Here is a 14,849-nt window from a genome sequence, read left to right as displayed (position 1 = left end):
CACAAATTAATAGAAGCGGATACGGATGAGCTAGCCTAGCTGTTGGCCAATAAGAGCTGGATAGCTTTCTACTGAACAGAGGAAATTGGTATCCATCCATCTATGTGTCAGACTCAGAGAAACTATCTTCTTTCTCTCTGGAGAAGACAGTAAGCTAATTTCCCAAAATGTTGGTGTGTTCCTGATTAATTGAAAATGAGGGACCCCGATGTAAACAAGACGAAAGTATTTTTCTGGTCTGCATCCTCTTAGCAGTTGTTTTGTATTGAGCCGTACTGTATTGTACCCATTCTGCAATCTGTTAATAAAGTTAACAAATCTCTTCTGTTCATATCTATCAAGGACCCTTCTCAACTTCCCCCAACCAGACGCATAAAGGACACGGACGACAAATAATGAGACGTGCTGCTCCAAAAACATAATGCCCTGGGTTTTTTATTTCATTTTGTGAGATTTTCAAGAAGATTTTGTGTTTTGTCCATATTTAATGTGGGGGGGGGGGGTTCTAGGGAAGAAAAGAAAAAATAAACTTGTGTATTAATTTGGGCCATCGGAACGGGCATTCAGATTCCGGTACAGACAAAGAGGAACTACAAGTAGCCGTGTTCAGTACCAACTCTTCACAGAAGAGGTCATGCTTTTTTTATTCCCATTTAATCCCCCCCCCCCCCCCCCCCCCCAAAGAAAGGCACCCGATACTTGTGGTTCTTGGCCTTGCAGCCTTCTGGAGAATTCTAAAAATCAAAATATTTATTTTTTTCCCCCTCTCCATTTTTATACTCTATACATTTTTCCGTGTGTTCTGTATAAAATGGAATGATGATAAAAATGTTCGGTTACTGCATGTTTCTCCCTTATAGCCTTTATTATAATTTTTTTTTTTAGATCAACAAGTAACAAAAGAATTAACCCTTTTGATGAAACATAGAAAATGGAAGGGAATACAAAAATAACTCAATTCTTTCACAATATGAGTGGGAACGGGGGATTATCTTTTAGATGTTTTTTTTTTTCATATTTTTTTTTTTAAGAAAATAATTATATCCTCTGATGCAAACCAGGGACCAAAAATCATACAAAAGCAGCTTTAATCAATGGAAAAATAATAATAAAAAAAATAGTGCTTAGATAAGTCAGAAGCAGCCACGTCTTCTGGGAAAGAGACTTCATCGTCGTTTTTTTGTTACTTGTCTCCGGAATAAATTATGCATGGAAGATCCTTAGAGAAACAGATTACCCGCTGACAAACTGATGCGTATTTATAAAAAAAGGAAACAATCCCTGCCCCTGCCCGGCTTCCACATATAAATGCATGTCACCAATGATTCCAACATGAGACACTGGAACAAGGCCCGGTGGTGTCGCCCGGCGCTGTTCACAACATACAAAAAAGATACAGACAAGTTCATATCACGCTAAACATCGACTACGGCACGGGAACCAATGTGGGTTACAGTGTACAAAAAGAGGAAACGCAAAACAAACAAAAATAAATGGGTGATGTCAAAGGGGGTGAAAAAAAGAAAAGAAAAAAACAGTTGTAAACACGGCACAATAAATAGATAAAAACAGCAGGCTCTGCACCATGTGTGTGATGACATACATATTTGTTGTACAACTCACACCTCACACTCGCACCAGTTGCAGTTTGTCGTTTATCTTTTAAATTTTTTATCCCAAGTGCAAAACATCACAAATGAAACAATTCTGTATTCAAGTAATGTTATATACAAGAGGGGCGGGGGGTTGGAGAGTATTACAAATATGCAGTTCTGTACATACAATTGCCATATTCATAATTTACAGACGTTGATATCTCTTATTAACAGTAACAAATAGGGAAGATGGAAAAGAAAAGTAAATTGTACGAGACGAGCATTGCAATTAAGTCCCAAAAAACAGTTGCCATGGAAACAGCGTGCTGTGCGCATTCCACCACCGCTTGCATTCTTAACTCTATAGATGATGCATAGCACCTAAAAAAAGAGTTAGGCTTCCTGGGGGCTACGTGACTTCCATGGCCACTGTGATGTCTGATATACTGTTCAGTGCTGGCTTGTCTTGATCGTGATTCTCCCTGAGGACAAGTGGAATGCAAAAAAGGACAGTAAGACAAATGGTCACATCAATCGATCAGTAAAACACTGGTATTTTCAACCAGGATTTAATTTATTCATTCATATACACACACATGCATACATACATACATACATACATACATACATACATACACACTAGGGCTGAACCTTCGTTCATTTCGTTGGCGTTCGAATCTTAATTAATGGGTTCGAACCTCAGTTTTCTTTTCTTCCAATTTTTGTTTAATTTTTTTAAATTAATTTTACACTAAAAATATATATCAGAATGTGATATATATCAGAATATCACAGTACTATGTTGTGTTTACAATAATTCGAAAGTCACGCGCGAACACACAGTCTAGTGAGCTGAGGACGGGTCACCGTCATATCAGGAAATGAATCGCATGCAAAAAAGAGAGTTGAGTGACTTGCACTCACCCGTCTTATTTCATAATACAACGTTTCCAACTGACGTTTGGATTCAACCAAGTGTATGCAGTGATGCTGATGCTTTCCCAGCGGAACACAAGTTACTTAACGTTATACCAGTAAGTTATGTTATGCACGTTAATTAAGCTACCGTAATTCCTCTAATAGTGACCCGGGCTTGTATTTGCTTAAACTGTAGCGGGTACCAGGCTTTTATTAGGAGGAGGCATGTATAAGAGAGAGGCCTATATTTCTAATTTTCAAACCGATCATAATGAATAAATCAACATTTTGTGTCAGTTTGAACCCAGTAAAATGTACTGGGTTCATTTATTGAAACCAAGTACTGTATGAAATAGTAAACAGTGCAATTACAGGTGGTCACTGGTCATTTCAACATTTTCAAAGTGAAATCAAGTAACTTTACCTTAGCAGCTCAGTATGCAGCTCAGTATATTAGTAACCCGGCTTGTATTAGGAGGTCGGCTTATAATTTCTTAGCTCAAGAGCGCACCCGGCCATTAATAGAGACCCGGTTTGTAATTGAATACCGGTCACTATTAGAGGAATTACGGTATGTAACGTTAGAACGCTGCCCTTTAGCTTTCTAACGTTAAGGTAGCAGGAGCCGTCGGCCAACAAAGATTGTTTCAACAAATGGATCATCCAAACGTTATTGAAGCCTCCCGTGACCAGTACGTAGGTCAGTACTCTTAACGCAGCAATGTGCGCATATGCACTACGTTATATGCGTAAATGTGCACTAAGACTCGACAGTACTGAACCAGATTTTTTTTTGCATGATTCAAAACGATGGTTCGAACGTTCGTCCGTAAAACCCTGGCGAATGTTCGAATCCCAAAAACAGGCTTGGGGTAACGGTACATCGGTATGGTACTTAATTTAAGATTGAATGAAATTTAAGATAGAAAGCCGTTTGGGCGGTGTGAAAGCAGTTTGGGCGGTGTGAAAGCAGTTTGGGCGGTGTGAAAGCAGTTTGGGCGGTGTGAAAGCAGTTTGGGCGGTGTGAAAGCAGTTTGGGCGGTGTGAAAGCCGCTTGGGTGGTGTGAAAGCAGTTTGGGCGGTGTGAAAGCAGTTTGGGCGGTGTGAAAGCAGTTTGGGCGGTGTGAAAGCAGTTTGGGCGGTGTGAAAGCCGCTTGGGTGGTGTGAAAGCAGTTTGGGCGGTGTGAAAGCAGTTTGGGCGGTGTGAAAGCAGTTTGGGCGGTGTGAAAGCAGTTTGGGCGGTGTGAAAGCAGTTTGGGCGGTGTGAAAGCCGCTTGGGTGGTGTGAAAGCAGTTTGGGCGGTGTAAAAGCCGCTTGGGCGGTGTGAAAGTGGAACGGTCTGTGAAAAAGCTGTACTGATGTATTCATAGAATCCTGTATTTAGTTTAAGTCAATGAGCTACACCAAGTTTCAACCCACCTGACACACAGCAACACCCCATCCCAACACTCATCCCCCTCACCTGGGCACTAGGTCCAGCGGTGGGGCCAAGGTGGGTTTCTGACAGTTGGCGGTGGCCGCCAGCTTTAAGGCGGATGACGACACGGCGGGGCTCAGTGTCCGTGGAGCGTGGGCGCGCTTGGCGGCGGCCGGCATGCTGAGGCGTAGACTGTTGTTGTTGTTCGCCAGCAGGACCTGAGTGGTGGCTTTGGGGGCGGTGGTGGTGTTGGCAGGGTGGCCGGTGCCATTGTTGTTGGTGGTATTGCTGGGGTGGAGAAAGGTGGCGCTTGGGATAGTGGTGGAGGCCGGGGTGGCTGGAGACGCTGTGCTGAGGAGGTGCAAGCCCTTGTAGACGCCTGGATGAGGGTTCACACAAAAGATCCAGATGGTGTTCATGGATAGTGCCACCAACACACACACACAATTAAGGTAAAGCACCCCTCATTAAAAGAATAACTCTGGTCATTTTCAACATGCATACTATTTTTTCTATCCTCTTGCATCATACCGACCAGTCAGCTGGATCACTTGAAAGAGGTTTTGTTCTGGGCACTCGAGTTGGCTGGTGCAGTTCAATGCATAGGAGCAACTGGTCAACAAAGATTTACAGAAAAGACTAAATGTCCTTTCAGAGTAAGAGAAGGACAAATAAAAGACATTTTGCTGCGTCCGAGGGCATTTCTGGACCGTTGTGCGGTCGCCCCACTGACTTAAACTGCAGCAGGCAGAGCCGACTCGAGAGAACGCCCAGAGAAACAAAACCCACGCAGCTGTGGCCCAACTGATGAGGGTCATCGGTATGCCAGTAGACTGAAAAATAGGGTCTAGATTTGAAAATGACCACAATGAAGTGATGTGGCTATTAGTCCACCATCAAAGGGTCACAATGTCCTTTGTGTTTAGTAGGAACTGTTAAACCTGTTCGCCTGTAGCTGTTCCGCAACCGTTCCTACTTCCGGGGTAGGCCTGATTGGCCCCGACAGGCACGTGCCCCGCGGCAGCCCCAGGAGCAAGCGCGCTACTGCTGGAGTTCGCTTCGCCTTTCACATCGCTGCCGTTGGCGAAAGCAGACAAATGAATGACTAATTCGGTCAGAAATAACGTAACTAATAACGTTAGTAAGCACTGCTTATATGCTTATTATGTCTGCGGGGTACAGTAAACGTTTCTCCCGGTACATTCTGAAGAGCACACCGCTGTATGTTGGAGAACCAGCGGTACATTCTGAAGAGCACACCGCTGTATGTTGGAGAACCAGCGGTCTTCCTCACTCGAGTGAGACTAAAGCCGTGCACAGCTCAGCCCTGTGAGACGCTTATGTCTGCGGGGTACAGTAAACGTTTCTCCCGGTACATTCTGAAGAGCACACCGCTGTATGTTGGAGAACCAGCGGTCTTCCTCACTCGAGTGAGACTAAAGCCGTGCACTGCACAGTCTCTAACAGTGTAACAGTAAGAAGCATTTTGGATAAAAGTATTCTGTACTTCTGTATGACAACAATGTATGCCTTTCAAATGTTAAATGATTAAATGATACACAGCGAAATCTACGCTCTCGCCTCTCATCCTGCTCTCATCCTGTTTTCGCCAACGGCAGCGATGTGAAAGGCGAAGCGAACTCCAACAGTAGCGCGCTCGCTCCTGGGGCTGCCGCGGGGCGTGGCCGCGGCGGGTCACGTGCCTGTCGGGGCCAATCAGGCCTACCCCGGAAATAGGAACGGTTGCGGAACAGCTACAGGCAACCCGTTCACTACCACACTACAGAAGGTTAACCCTTTCACTACCACACTACAGACGGTCTATTGTACTCATGTACAATAGAGAGCATCCTGACTGGCAACATCACCTCCTGGTTTGGGAATAGCACTGCACAAGACCTTAGCAGACTACAAAGAGTGACACGTTCAGCCGAACGCACAATTGGAGGGGGGCTTCCCACCCTCCAGAACATTTACAACAAGCGGTGCAAGGGGAAGGCTAAGAGAATTATTAAGGACTCGAGCCACCCGAACAACTGCCTCTTTGAACTGCTGCGGTCAGGCAAGCGATACCGGAGTCTTAAGGCGAGCACAGAAAGACTCAGAAGAAGCTTCTATCCCCAGGCCATCAGGCTGCTAAACGAACAATAAACACTATGCAACAACCATCAAATGCACACAGCACACACACCCACACGCACACACTCACTTAAACAAACAACACACTGCAGCACCCACTCTCCACACTTTAGATCACACAAACACACTTTATATTTCTTGATAAAGGATTTGCACTACAACTCGTACACCTACTGTAAATTGTACCTAAATTGCACCTCATCCTATTTCTGCCTTGCACTATATAGTATTGTATATTAGTACACTACACAGTATTGTATATTATATGGTAACTCAGTTACGTCTACTCTGCATCGAACATTGTACATATGTCTATACTGAACACTGACCTAATTTTTTTTACTTCTAATTTACATGCTATACTATGTTATTTTATTTCATACTTATCTTGTCTTGCACAGTCTCTGGAGCGTAACAGTAAGAAGCATTTTGTATAAAAGTATTCTGTACTTCTGTATGACAACTATTAAAGAAACTTGAAACTTGAAACTTGAACGGGTTAACCCTTTGTCGTGTGGCAGTAAAAGGGTTAACCGGGCGGCGGCCGTACCTAAGGGGGAGAGGACCCCGTTGACCGTGGCTCCCAGCGCCAGCTCCTCCTTGGTCTTGAGGGCCAGCAGCTGCTCCGTGGTGACCAGGGCAGAGGCAGCGAACTGAGCGCTGGCCTGGTCTAACGTCTTGGACACCAGGCCCTGCGTAGGGAGAGATGGTCAAAAATCTAAATGACATGATTCGTCTTTTCTACATATCCCACATGCATTTGACCTTTGACCTCGAGGTCAAAGCGCAGTTTTTTTTTTTATTTGATTCAAGTTTATTTGTACAGATATAGCCTTAAGCCATTCAAATAATAAATTTACAACTTTTTTTTTAACACAAAAGTCAAACTAATTACATTTTCTTTCTTTCATTTACATATTTGAAAAGGAGTGGGAAGAAGTATACACTTATTTAATCCCACTCCTTTTTTACTCATAATCAGATACGAGGCATTAAAGCGTTCAGTCTCCAGACGGATTTCCGGCAATTTGATTGGGGAGATCCATCAATTTGATTCGCAGTCTGACGGAATTGGCTACCTTGGTATAATATGATGTAGATGCATACAGATTTAAACTAAATTGAGCCAATCAGAGGCGCCAAATATCATGAAAAAGGGAATATTTTTTCTACCGCGGCTGCGCCAAGCAGAGTCATTACTCAGCGACTCGAGACACAGGACTCTGCTTGCTCCGCGGTTGCATCTGGAGGCTATTGGTCGAGTGACATTTGCGAGGTCTGAGAGGTCTGTCCGCCACATGGCAGGGTAACAAAATAGTAATGTAAAATAATTAAAAACTGCGGTGTGTTTTGGTTTTACGACAGTCATCTTTTTTGCAGCCTCGCGCATCAACTCTCCTTGTTTACAGACGTCACAGCCGCCACGCTGCTTGCACTCGCGGCTATACCGATTAGCTAGCATTAGCTTAATAGCGTTGGTTAAATGGAAGGAGTAAGCCGGCCACTAAAAATTAAAACCACTGCGGTTTTCTCAGACGAAAAGGATGAGCAGCACCACCCAACAAAATAACGTTTCGAGTGGAAGTTTGAAGATAGCGGCGTTTCAAGAGACTGGCTAGGCTACTGCGGGCTGTAGTGGTGAGTTAACTTGTTCCGTGTGCCGCAAGTATGTCAAGAAGAAAAACAGAAACAACACATTTGTCATTGTCGTGTTAACAGTTACTTCACAGTACAAATATGCGAGTCCCCTGTTGTGGTTGTGAGTCACCTTTATTAGCTTAACTCCGTAGCAACATCACAGGTGTATCTGTGTAGACAGTCTCCTCCCCACCGTATATTCTCTCCCCACCGTATGTATCTGTTTTCTACCACCCCCTCCTCCTAATGTACAGTCTCCTCCCCATCATAATGTATATATATTCTCTGTTAGGATCTATGGGTAACATTACTGTAAATTTGTATATCATATATGTCACAAATGTAACATTACTATATACCTGTAGTATGTCCCTACTATGCCATAAATGTCATGATGTCAATGTTGTGTAATGTCATAAATGTCACTATGAATTGAAAATGGGGGACCCTGATGTAAACAAGACAAACGTCTTTCTCTGGGTCTGCATCCCCTTAACAATTGTGTGTATTGAGCCGTACTGTATTGTACCCATTCTGCAATCTGTTAAATATTGATTGATTGAACATTTTATTAACCGATTGCAGAATGGGTACAATACAGTACAGCTCAATGCACACAATTGTTAAGGGGATGCAGACCAGAGAAATACTTTCATCTTGTTTACATCAGGGTCCCCCATTTTCAATTAATCATAACATACACGACATACAGATACAGTACTGCTACATCTATACATTTATGACATACCAGATTTACAAATACAGTATTGTTTGTGATACAAAAATAGTCTAAAAAAGAGTATATACATTTGACGAAGAAACTGTACATTGGAGGAGGTTGGGTAGGTGGGGTGGGGTAACTGTACATTGGATTATCGACGAAACCTTACTTGGTCCGAAGAAGAGGGTCTTGTGTATTAAATAAAGTTTTCATTCATTCATTCACTCTGGATCTGGTAAATCCAGTAGCAATACACACAATTGTTAAGGGGATGCAGACCAGAGAAAGATGTTTGTCTTGTTTACATCATCAGGGTCCCCCATTTTCAATTCATAGTGACATTTATGACATACACAACATACATGACATTGGGACATACATGACTTACAGGTATATAGTACCGTTACATTTGTCACATATACGATATGCAAATATACAGTACTGTTACCCAGAGATCCTACAGTAAAAGGGCTGGGCGATATTATATAAATATCGGGTACAGTTCATTAACGATACACTTTTTAAACGTATCGTGGATATCGTGATGTTTTGCCCAAGAGGATTGTGTCGCGTCAATCTGGTCCACACGTTCAAACTTTTGAACAACGCCGCCCCCACACACACAGGGGAGGAAACTAACTTTTTGGCTTACCAGCCAACTGGCGAGTATCTGATTTTTTTTACCAGCCAAACAGATTTTTTACCAGACAAAAAAAATCGCTAATTGTGATATTTACTTCTTTGTATGTCAAGCCGTGTCAATGTTGTGTATGCATCTGGGTAGGCACACTGTGCCTTTAAGACAGCACGGTGGTCTTACGACAGTGCTGTGAAGTACCGTCAAGTGTTGTGGTAACGTAAGTTGGGTTGGTGTGCTGTTGTGCACAGTGCACTGGTTGAGCTAGCCCCTTTCGTGACTGCGATGTGCAAGCCAGGGGCTTTTGAGCATGAAATAAAATGTCTAACCTTACGTCGTAGTCCGGTGCTTTTTTGGAAACATTATAGTCATAACAGATACACCTAGCTGGCTGCTTTGAGCACACGGGGCTAACGTTAGCTAGCAAGCAGCTATAGCTAAAACGCTAACTAGAAGCTAACCACTGTATACAGTTCCAGTAGACTAACATTACACCTCTGTGATTTAAATGTGTCCTTAGTAACTTATACTCGAGGGTTGTACTAGGGTTGGATGCAGTTCCCCGTTGGTCAGTCTGTCTGTTTTCCATCTTCTGCTGTGTTTAACGTTATCTGTTTGCGAGTGCTCCTGATGGCTAGCCTAGTACCGCGGGACTTTTATTATTATATGTCCGCGGGTTGGCCAGTACTGCGCAAACGTTTATTAAACATTATATGTCCGCGGGTGGTCTTGTGCAGTGCTCTCGTGGCACTGTCAACTAAAGCGAACACTCAGAAGACGCGCACCGTTTGCCAGTGCAGTGATTGCAGAATGTTTTATTTTTTTGTATACTCGCCAGCAGGGGAGGAAACTAACTTTTTGGCTTACCAGCCAACTGGCGGGTATCTGATATTTTTTACCAGCCAAACGTAAAAAATACCAGCATTTGGCCAGTAAAGTGGCCTAATTTCCTCCCCTGCACACACACTACTGCATCAAAGTTACTACTTATGATTACCAAAGGCATTCGTTTTGTGGCATTAACATTATATAGTTACACGTTCAATAACATCAGCGTATTTACCCGAACATAGCAACATCCGCGGACGACCTACATATCTCAGCCCGTGCTGACTGAGTTGTGCCCATTCTGCGGTCTGTTAATAAAGTTTTCAATCAGACAGATGTATGGCAAGGCTTTTATTATAACATTTGTTGCAGTAAAATCATTATGCCTCGTTTTAGTCATCCTGCTGAGCGCTGGTAATCTAGTCGTTGGCCGCGGGGAGCTAACGTTATGTTGTGAGCACTAGTCAAAATCAATGGAGGACCCTGGAAGTAAACAACTTCACAACACGCTTGCCGATTGGTGCTAAGAACAGCAGGGCGGGTGCAAGCGGTGTGACGTAATTGGCAGACTCGACTGTCAATCAAAATGATTCTGTTTGCCGTCTGAATGAATGAATGAATGAAAACTTTATTAACAGATTGCAAAATGGGTACAATACAGTACAGTGGACTGGAGGATGAAGACCAGACAAAGACTTTCGGCTTTTTTACATAAGGGTCCTCCTTTTTCAATTAATCAAAACATTTAGAGACATACAAATATACAGTAGTTTCATAAAAATGCTAAAATGCTATTGATTGATTGATTGATTTAAAACTTTATTAACATATTGAAGAATGGGTACAGTACAGCTCAATACATACAATTGTTAAGGGGATGCAGACCAGAGAAAGACTTTCGTCTTGTTTACATCAGGGTCCCCCATTTTCAATTAATCATATTTCATATCTAAATCATATAATAACTCATTGCTAAATATATGCAATATATAATCTAATAATCCAATAATCTAAATCTAATATATAATATAAAAATGCTAAATGCATGGGTATTTTATTTTGTCTTTAATGTTAGCTTGCAAACTCAAATACTGGCAAGCCTCATAATGAATTGTTTGGGGAAAAAAAGAAAAACATTGTGATGTGTATCGTGTATCGCCGAAAGGTCAGAAAATATCGTGATATCATATTTAGGCCATATCGCCCAGCCATACAGTAAATATATACATATGATGAGGAGGAGACTGTACATTAAAAAATATATACAAACGGTGGGGAGGAGACTGTCCATTGTTGTTGTGGCATAATTGCGAAACGTGTTTAGTCCCTTGTTGGTATGATAACGAGCCGTTTAGTTCATGGTTCAAAGTATCAAAGATGAAAATAAAATATATATTTTTTTTTGTTGATATTCTCTTTTGGTTCATTACAATTTACTCAAGCCTAGTAACGGACACAATATATCCGACACTCGGAATACATTCTCTGAGATCCATAGATATCCCTAGATACCAAAAACATGCAAACGGACCTTGTAGAAGTGGAGCAATTTTCCATTTACTTATGTATTTTTAGGCGGATTTTCAGAATATCTGGCTAGGGCTCAACAGGTTAATAAGACAGATTGAAAAGTATCCGACCGATTTGTACAAGTGATGGCTTATTTTGAAGGTATGAACTTGTACTTGCATATCATGTAAAACATTTTAAAGATGGCTCAAGACCTAAAACAGTTTAAAGATTGCTCAAGACCTAAAGTCTGTGCCTGGTCACGTATATTCTGACAGAAAGACACAGCTAGCTAGCGGACTGACCTGTGAGCCGTTGACTTTACAGAAATAGGTAGATGGACTATGTTGTTGGCTTTACAGAGATGGGTAGATGGACTGTGCTGTTGGGTTTACAGAAATGGGTAGATGGACTATGCTGTTGGCTTTACAGAGATAGGTAGATGGACTGTTGGCTTTACAGAAATGGGTAGATGGACTGTGCTGTTGGCCTTGCAGAGATAGGTAGATGGACTGTGCTGTTGGCCTTGCAGAGATAGGTAGATGAACTGTGCTGTTGGCCTTGCAGAGATAAGTAGATGGACTGACCTGTGTGCTGTTGGCCTTGCAGAGATAGGTAGATGGACTGACCTGTGTGCTGTTGGCCTTGCAGAGATAGGTAGATGGACTGACCTGTGTGCTGTTGGCAGTGGTGGTGCTGTTGGCTTGCTGTTGCTGCTGGATCTGCTCCAGCTGCTGTTTATGCATCAGGGCCAGCTGCTCCTGATGCTGCTGGTATTGTTCGGCCGTACAAGCTGAAGGGAGGCAGACGCACACATTTAGAACCTTGTTATAAACTTAGACATTTTCCATTTAGACATCCTTGCAGCTACTTGAACATTCAGTTGTTCTGCTTAATACACAACAAGAGTCCCTTGTTGGACAATGTGGCCTTTCCAGATAGATGGTTCTGATAAGGGAACTATGGGGCAGACCTCTCCAGATAGATGGTTCTGATAAGGGAACTATGGGCCAGACCTCTCCCGTCTTCAGTACAACCCTACAGCTCTAATGCTTCCGATGCGTTCATTAAAAAGGAACACGCCAATATTTTGGGAAATTAGCTTATCGTTGTTTCTCTCTGGAGAAGACGGTAAGTTAATTTCCCAAAATGTTGGCATGTTCCTTTAAGCAGAGGTGCCTCTGAGGAGCAGGGATCACCAGTGGCCCCACTATGCTGCATTATCACGATACTAGTAGATCTTGTGATTCATTACCTTTTTTTACGGTACGACATCAGCTTCTTTGCCACGGTACAACATGAGCTTCTTTGCTACAGTACGACATGAGCTTCTTTGCTACAGTACGACATGATCTTCTTTGCTACAGTACGACATCAGCTTCTTTGCCACGGTACAACATGAGCTTCTTTGCTACAGTACGACATCAGCTTCTTTGCCACGGTACAACATGAGCTTCTTTGCTACAGTACGACATGAGCTACTTTGCTACAGTACGACATCAGCTTCTTTGCTACGGTACGACATCAGCTTCTATGCCACGGTACGACATGAGCTTCTTTGCCACGGTACGTCATGATCTTCTTTGCCACGGTACGACATGAGCTTCTTTGCCACGGTACGACATGAGCTTCTTTGCTACGGTACGACATGAGCTTCTTTGCCACGGTACGACATGAGCTTCTTTGCCACGGTACGACATGAGCTTCTTTGCTACGGTACGACATGAGCTTCTTTGCTACGGTACGACATGAGCTTCTTTGCTACGGTACGACATGAGCTTCTTTGCCACGGTACGACATGAGCTTCTTTGCCATGGTACGACATGAGCTTCTTTGCTACGGTACGACATGAGCTTCTTTGCCACGGTACGACATGAGCTTCTTTGCCACGGTACGACATGAGCTTCTTTGCTACGGTACGACATGAGCTTCTTTGCTACGGTACGACATGAGCTTCTTTGCTACGGTACGACATGAGCTTCTTTGCTACAGTACGACATCAGCTTCTTTGCTACGGTACCACTCAGTGATAACCTGTTTCCCTCTTCAGAAAAATACAAACTTCTATACATTTGTGATGTGAACATATACCAGACTTGTGTATTCATGTATAAATATGTACAGCCAACTCATGACCTACCTAGGCTAAATACAGAGCACCATCTCTTTGGAACAATCTACTTCCATCACTACAGTCAACATCTACAATATAATTATTCAAAAAACATCTAAAAACTTTAATGAATTGTAATGCATCTTATCCTGCAAACAATGTCCATGCAAATTGTAGTGTGTTTTCCTTTGAAGCCTTGATGATTGTATAATCATTGTTCTTATTTTAATATTAAGGAGAGGTATCTTCATAAGCCATTTCATAAGTAACCTCTCCTGCACAATGTTTTACCTTGTTCTTATTTTTATTTATTTATATGTGCAAATAAAGTTAAACTAAACTAAGCCTCGATACTCCGATGGGCAGCATCACCAACCGGAACTGATATTAACTAATGGGTGATGTAGGAAGACCTTTAGTTTATATTCAACGCCATGCTTCTGTGTCCACACACCCTAATAAATCCCATGTGTCTTATGAATTTATTTATCAAACACTGTTAATCGAGTCTGGCCTGTGAGTTTGTGTGCGCGAGTGTGGAGCGGGACTGACGTGGCGTGGCGTGAATACCAAATAATACGCCTATTCAAAATGCCACTGTTGACGGAGAATAGAAAATTGATCACACTTTAAAAGCTGCCGGTAAAGAATAGGAGCAAGTCAATTGGTAGATTGGTTAAAAAAATTACTTCAGCCAGAAAAGGCACAGGGATCGATCAGACACAATGGTGTCCTGAATAATTTCATGCATGGAGACTTTGGCAATTACCTTCTCTCAAATAGCTTGGCTTCTTACAAAGCAAAGAGAAAGCCGCCTTATAAAAACAGCTCCAGAGATTCATACAGTGCCAAATGGCGTGCGTTTGTGTGCGAGTGTAATGTTCCATTGTGTAATGTGTTGACGAGGAAGTCATCAATATTAATTAGCTGGGTAAAGCAATTTCGCAGTGGCTTAAATTTTTTTAATGTATATATATATGCAATTGGCAACATTTTACATGTTTTATTGAGGGAAAATTGCGAGAAATAGTGAGTCCATGAATGCATTTTCCATTCACATCAATGAAATAGTTAGCATTAGCTTACACGTTTTGCTATACACTACCAAATGGACCCCACTTTGTTAGAAAGCTTGACTAATTGACTAACTAACAAACTAGGTTACCAAACCCAAAGCTGTGCCAGTGCACATAATGAAAATCATAAATGGCCAGCGGGTTGTTTAGTGTGATGCCCCTCCACTTTAACTGTTAGGAATCACTTGTAAAGTTGTGTAGTCTCTCTAAATTAAAAGGGATTTCACGGTAACATAAATCATTTGTAAAGTTGTGTAG

The 14,849-nt window shown here is 42.4% G+C and overlaps 1 protein-coding gene across 4 annotated transcripts in view; it reads right to left on the bottom strand.

The window, feature by feature from the left end:
• Positions 1–346: 346 nt before the first annotated feature.
• LOC311227287 (enhancer of polycomb homolog 1-like) overlaps positions 347–14,849 on the bottom strand; it is a 186,777-nt gene continuing 172,274 nt past the window's right edge. For all 4 annotated transcript variants that reach the window (XM_084312883.1, XM_084312881.1, XM_084312884.1 and 1 more), the window contains 4 exons: positions 12,074–12,195; positions 6,620–6,761; positions 3,976–4,309; positions 347–2,077 (listed from right to left, as the gene is read on the bottom strand). In XM_084312883.1, coding sequence (XP_084169009.1) covers positions 2,005–2,077; positions 3,976–4,309; positions 6,620–6,761; positions 12,074–12,195 — 671 coding nt within the window. In that variant the 3' untranslated portion in view covers positions 347–2,004. The remainder of the gene's footprint in view (positions 2,078–3,975; positions 4,310–6,619; positions 6,762–12,073; positions 12,196–14,849) is intronic.

This window comes from Notolepis coatsorum (genome assembly GCF_963971535.1).
Source record: "Notolepis coatsorum genome assembly, chromosome: 4".
Classification (NCBI taxonomy): Eukaryota; Metazoa; Chordata; class Actinopteri; order Aulopiformes; family Paralepididae; genus Notolepis; species Notolepis coatsorum.
The sequence above is the reverse complement of the archived record's forward strand: the minus strand, read 5'-3'. Positions and strand labels throughout refer to the sequence as shown.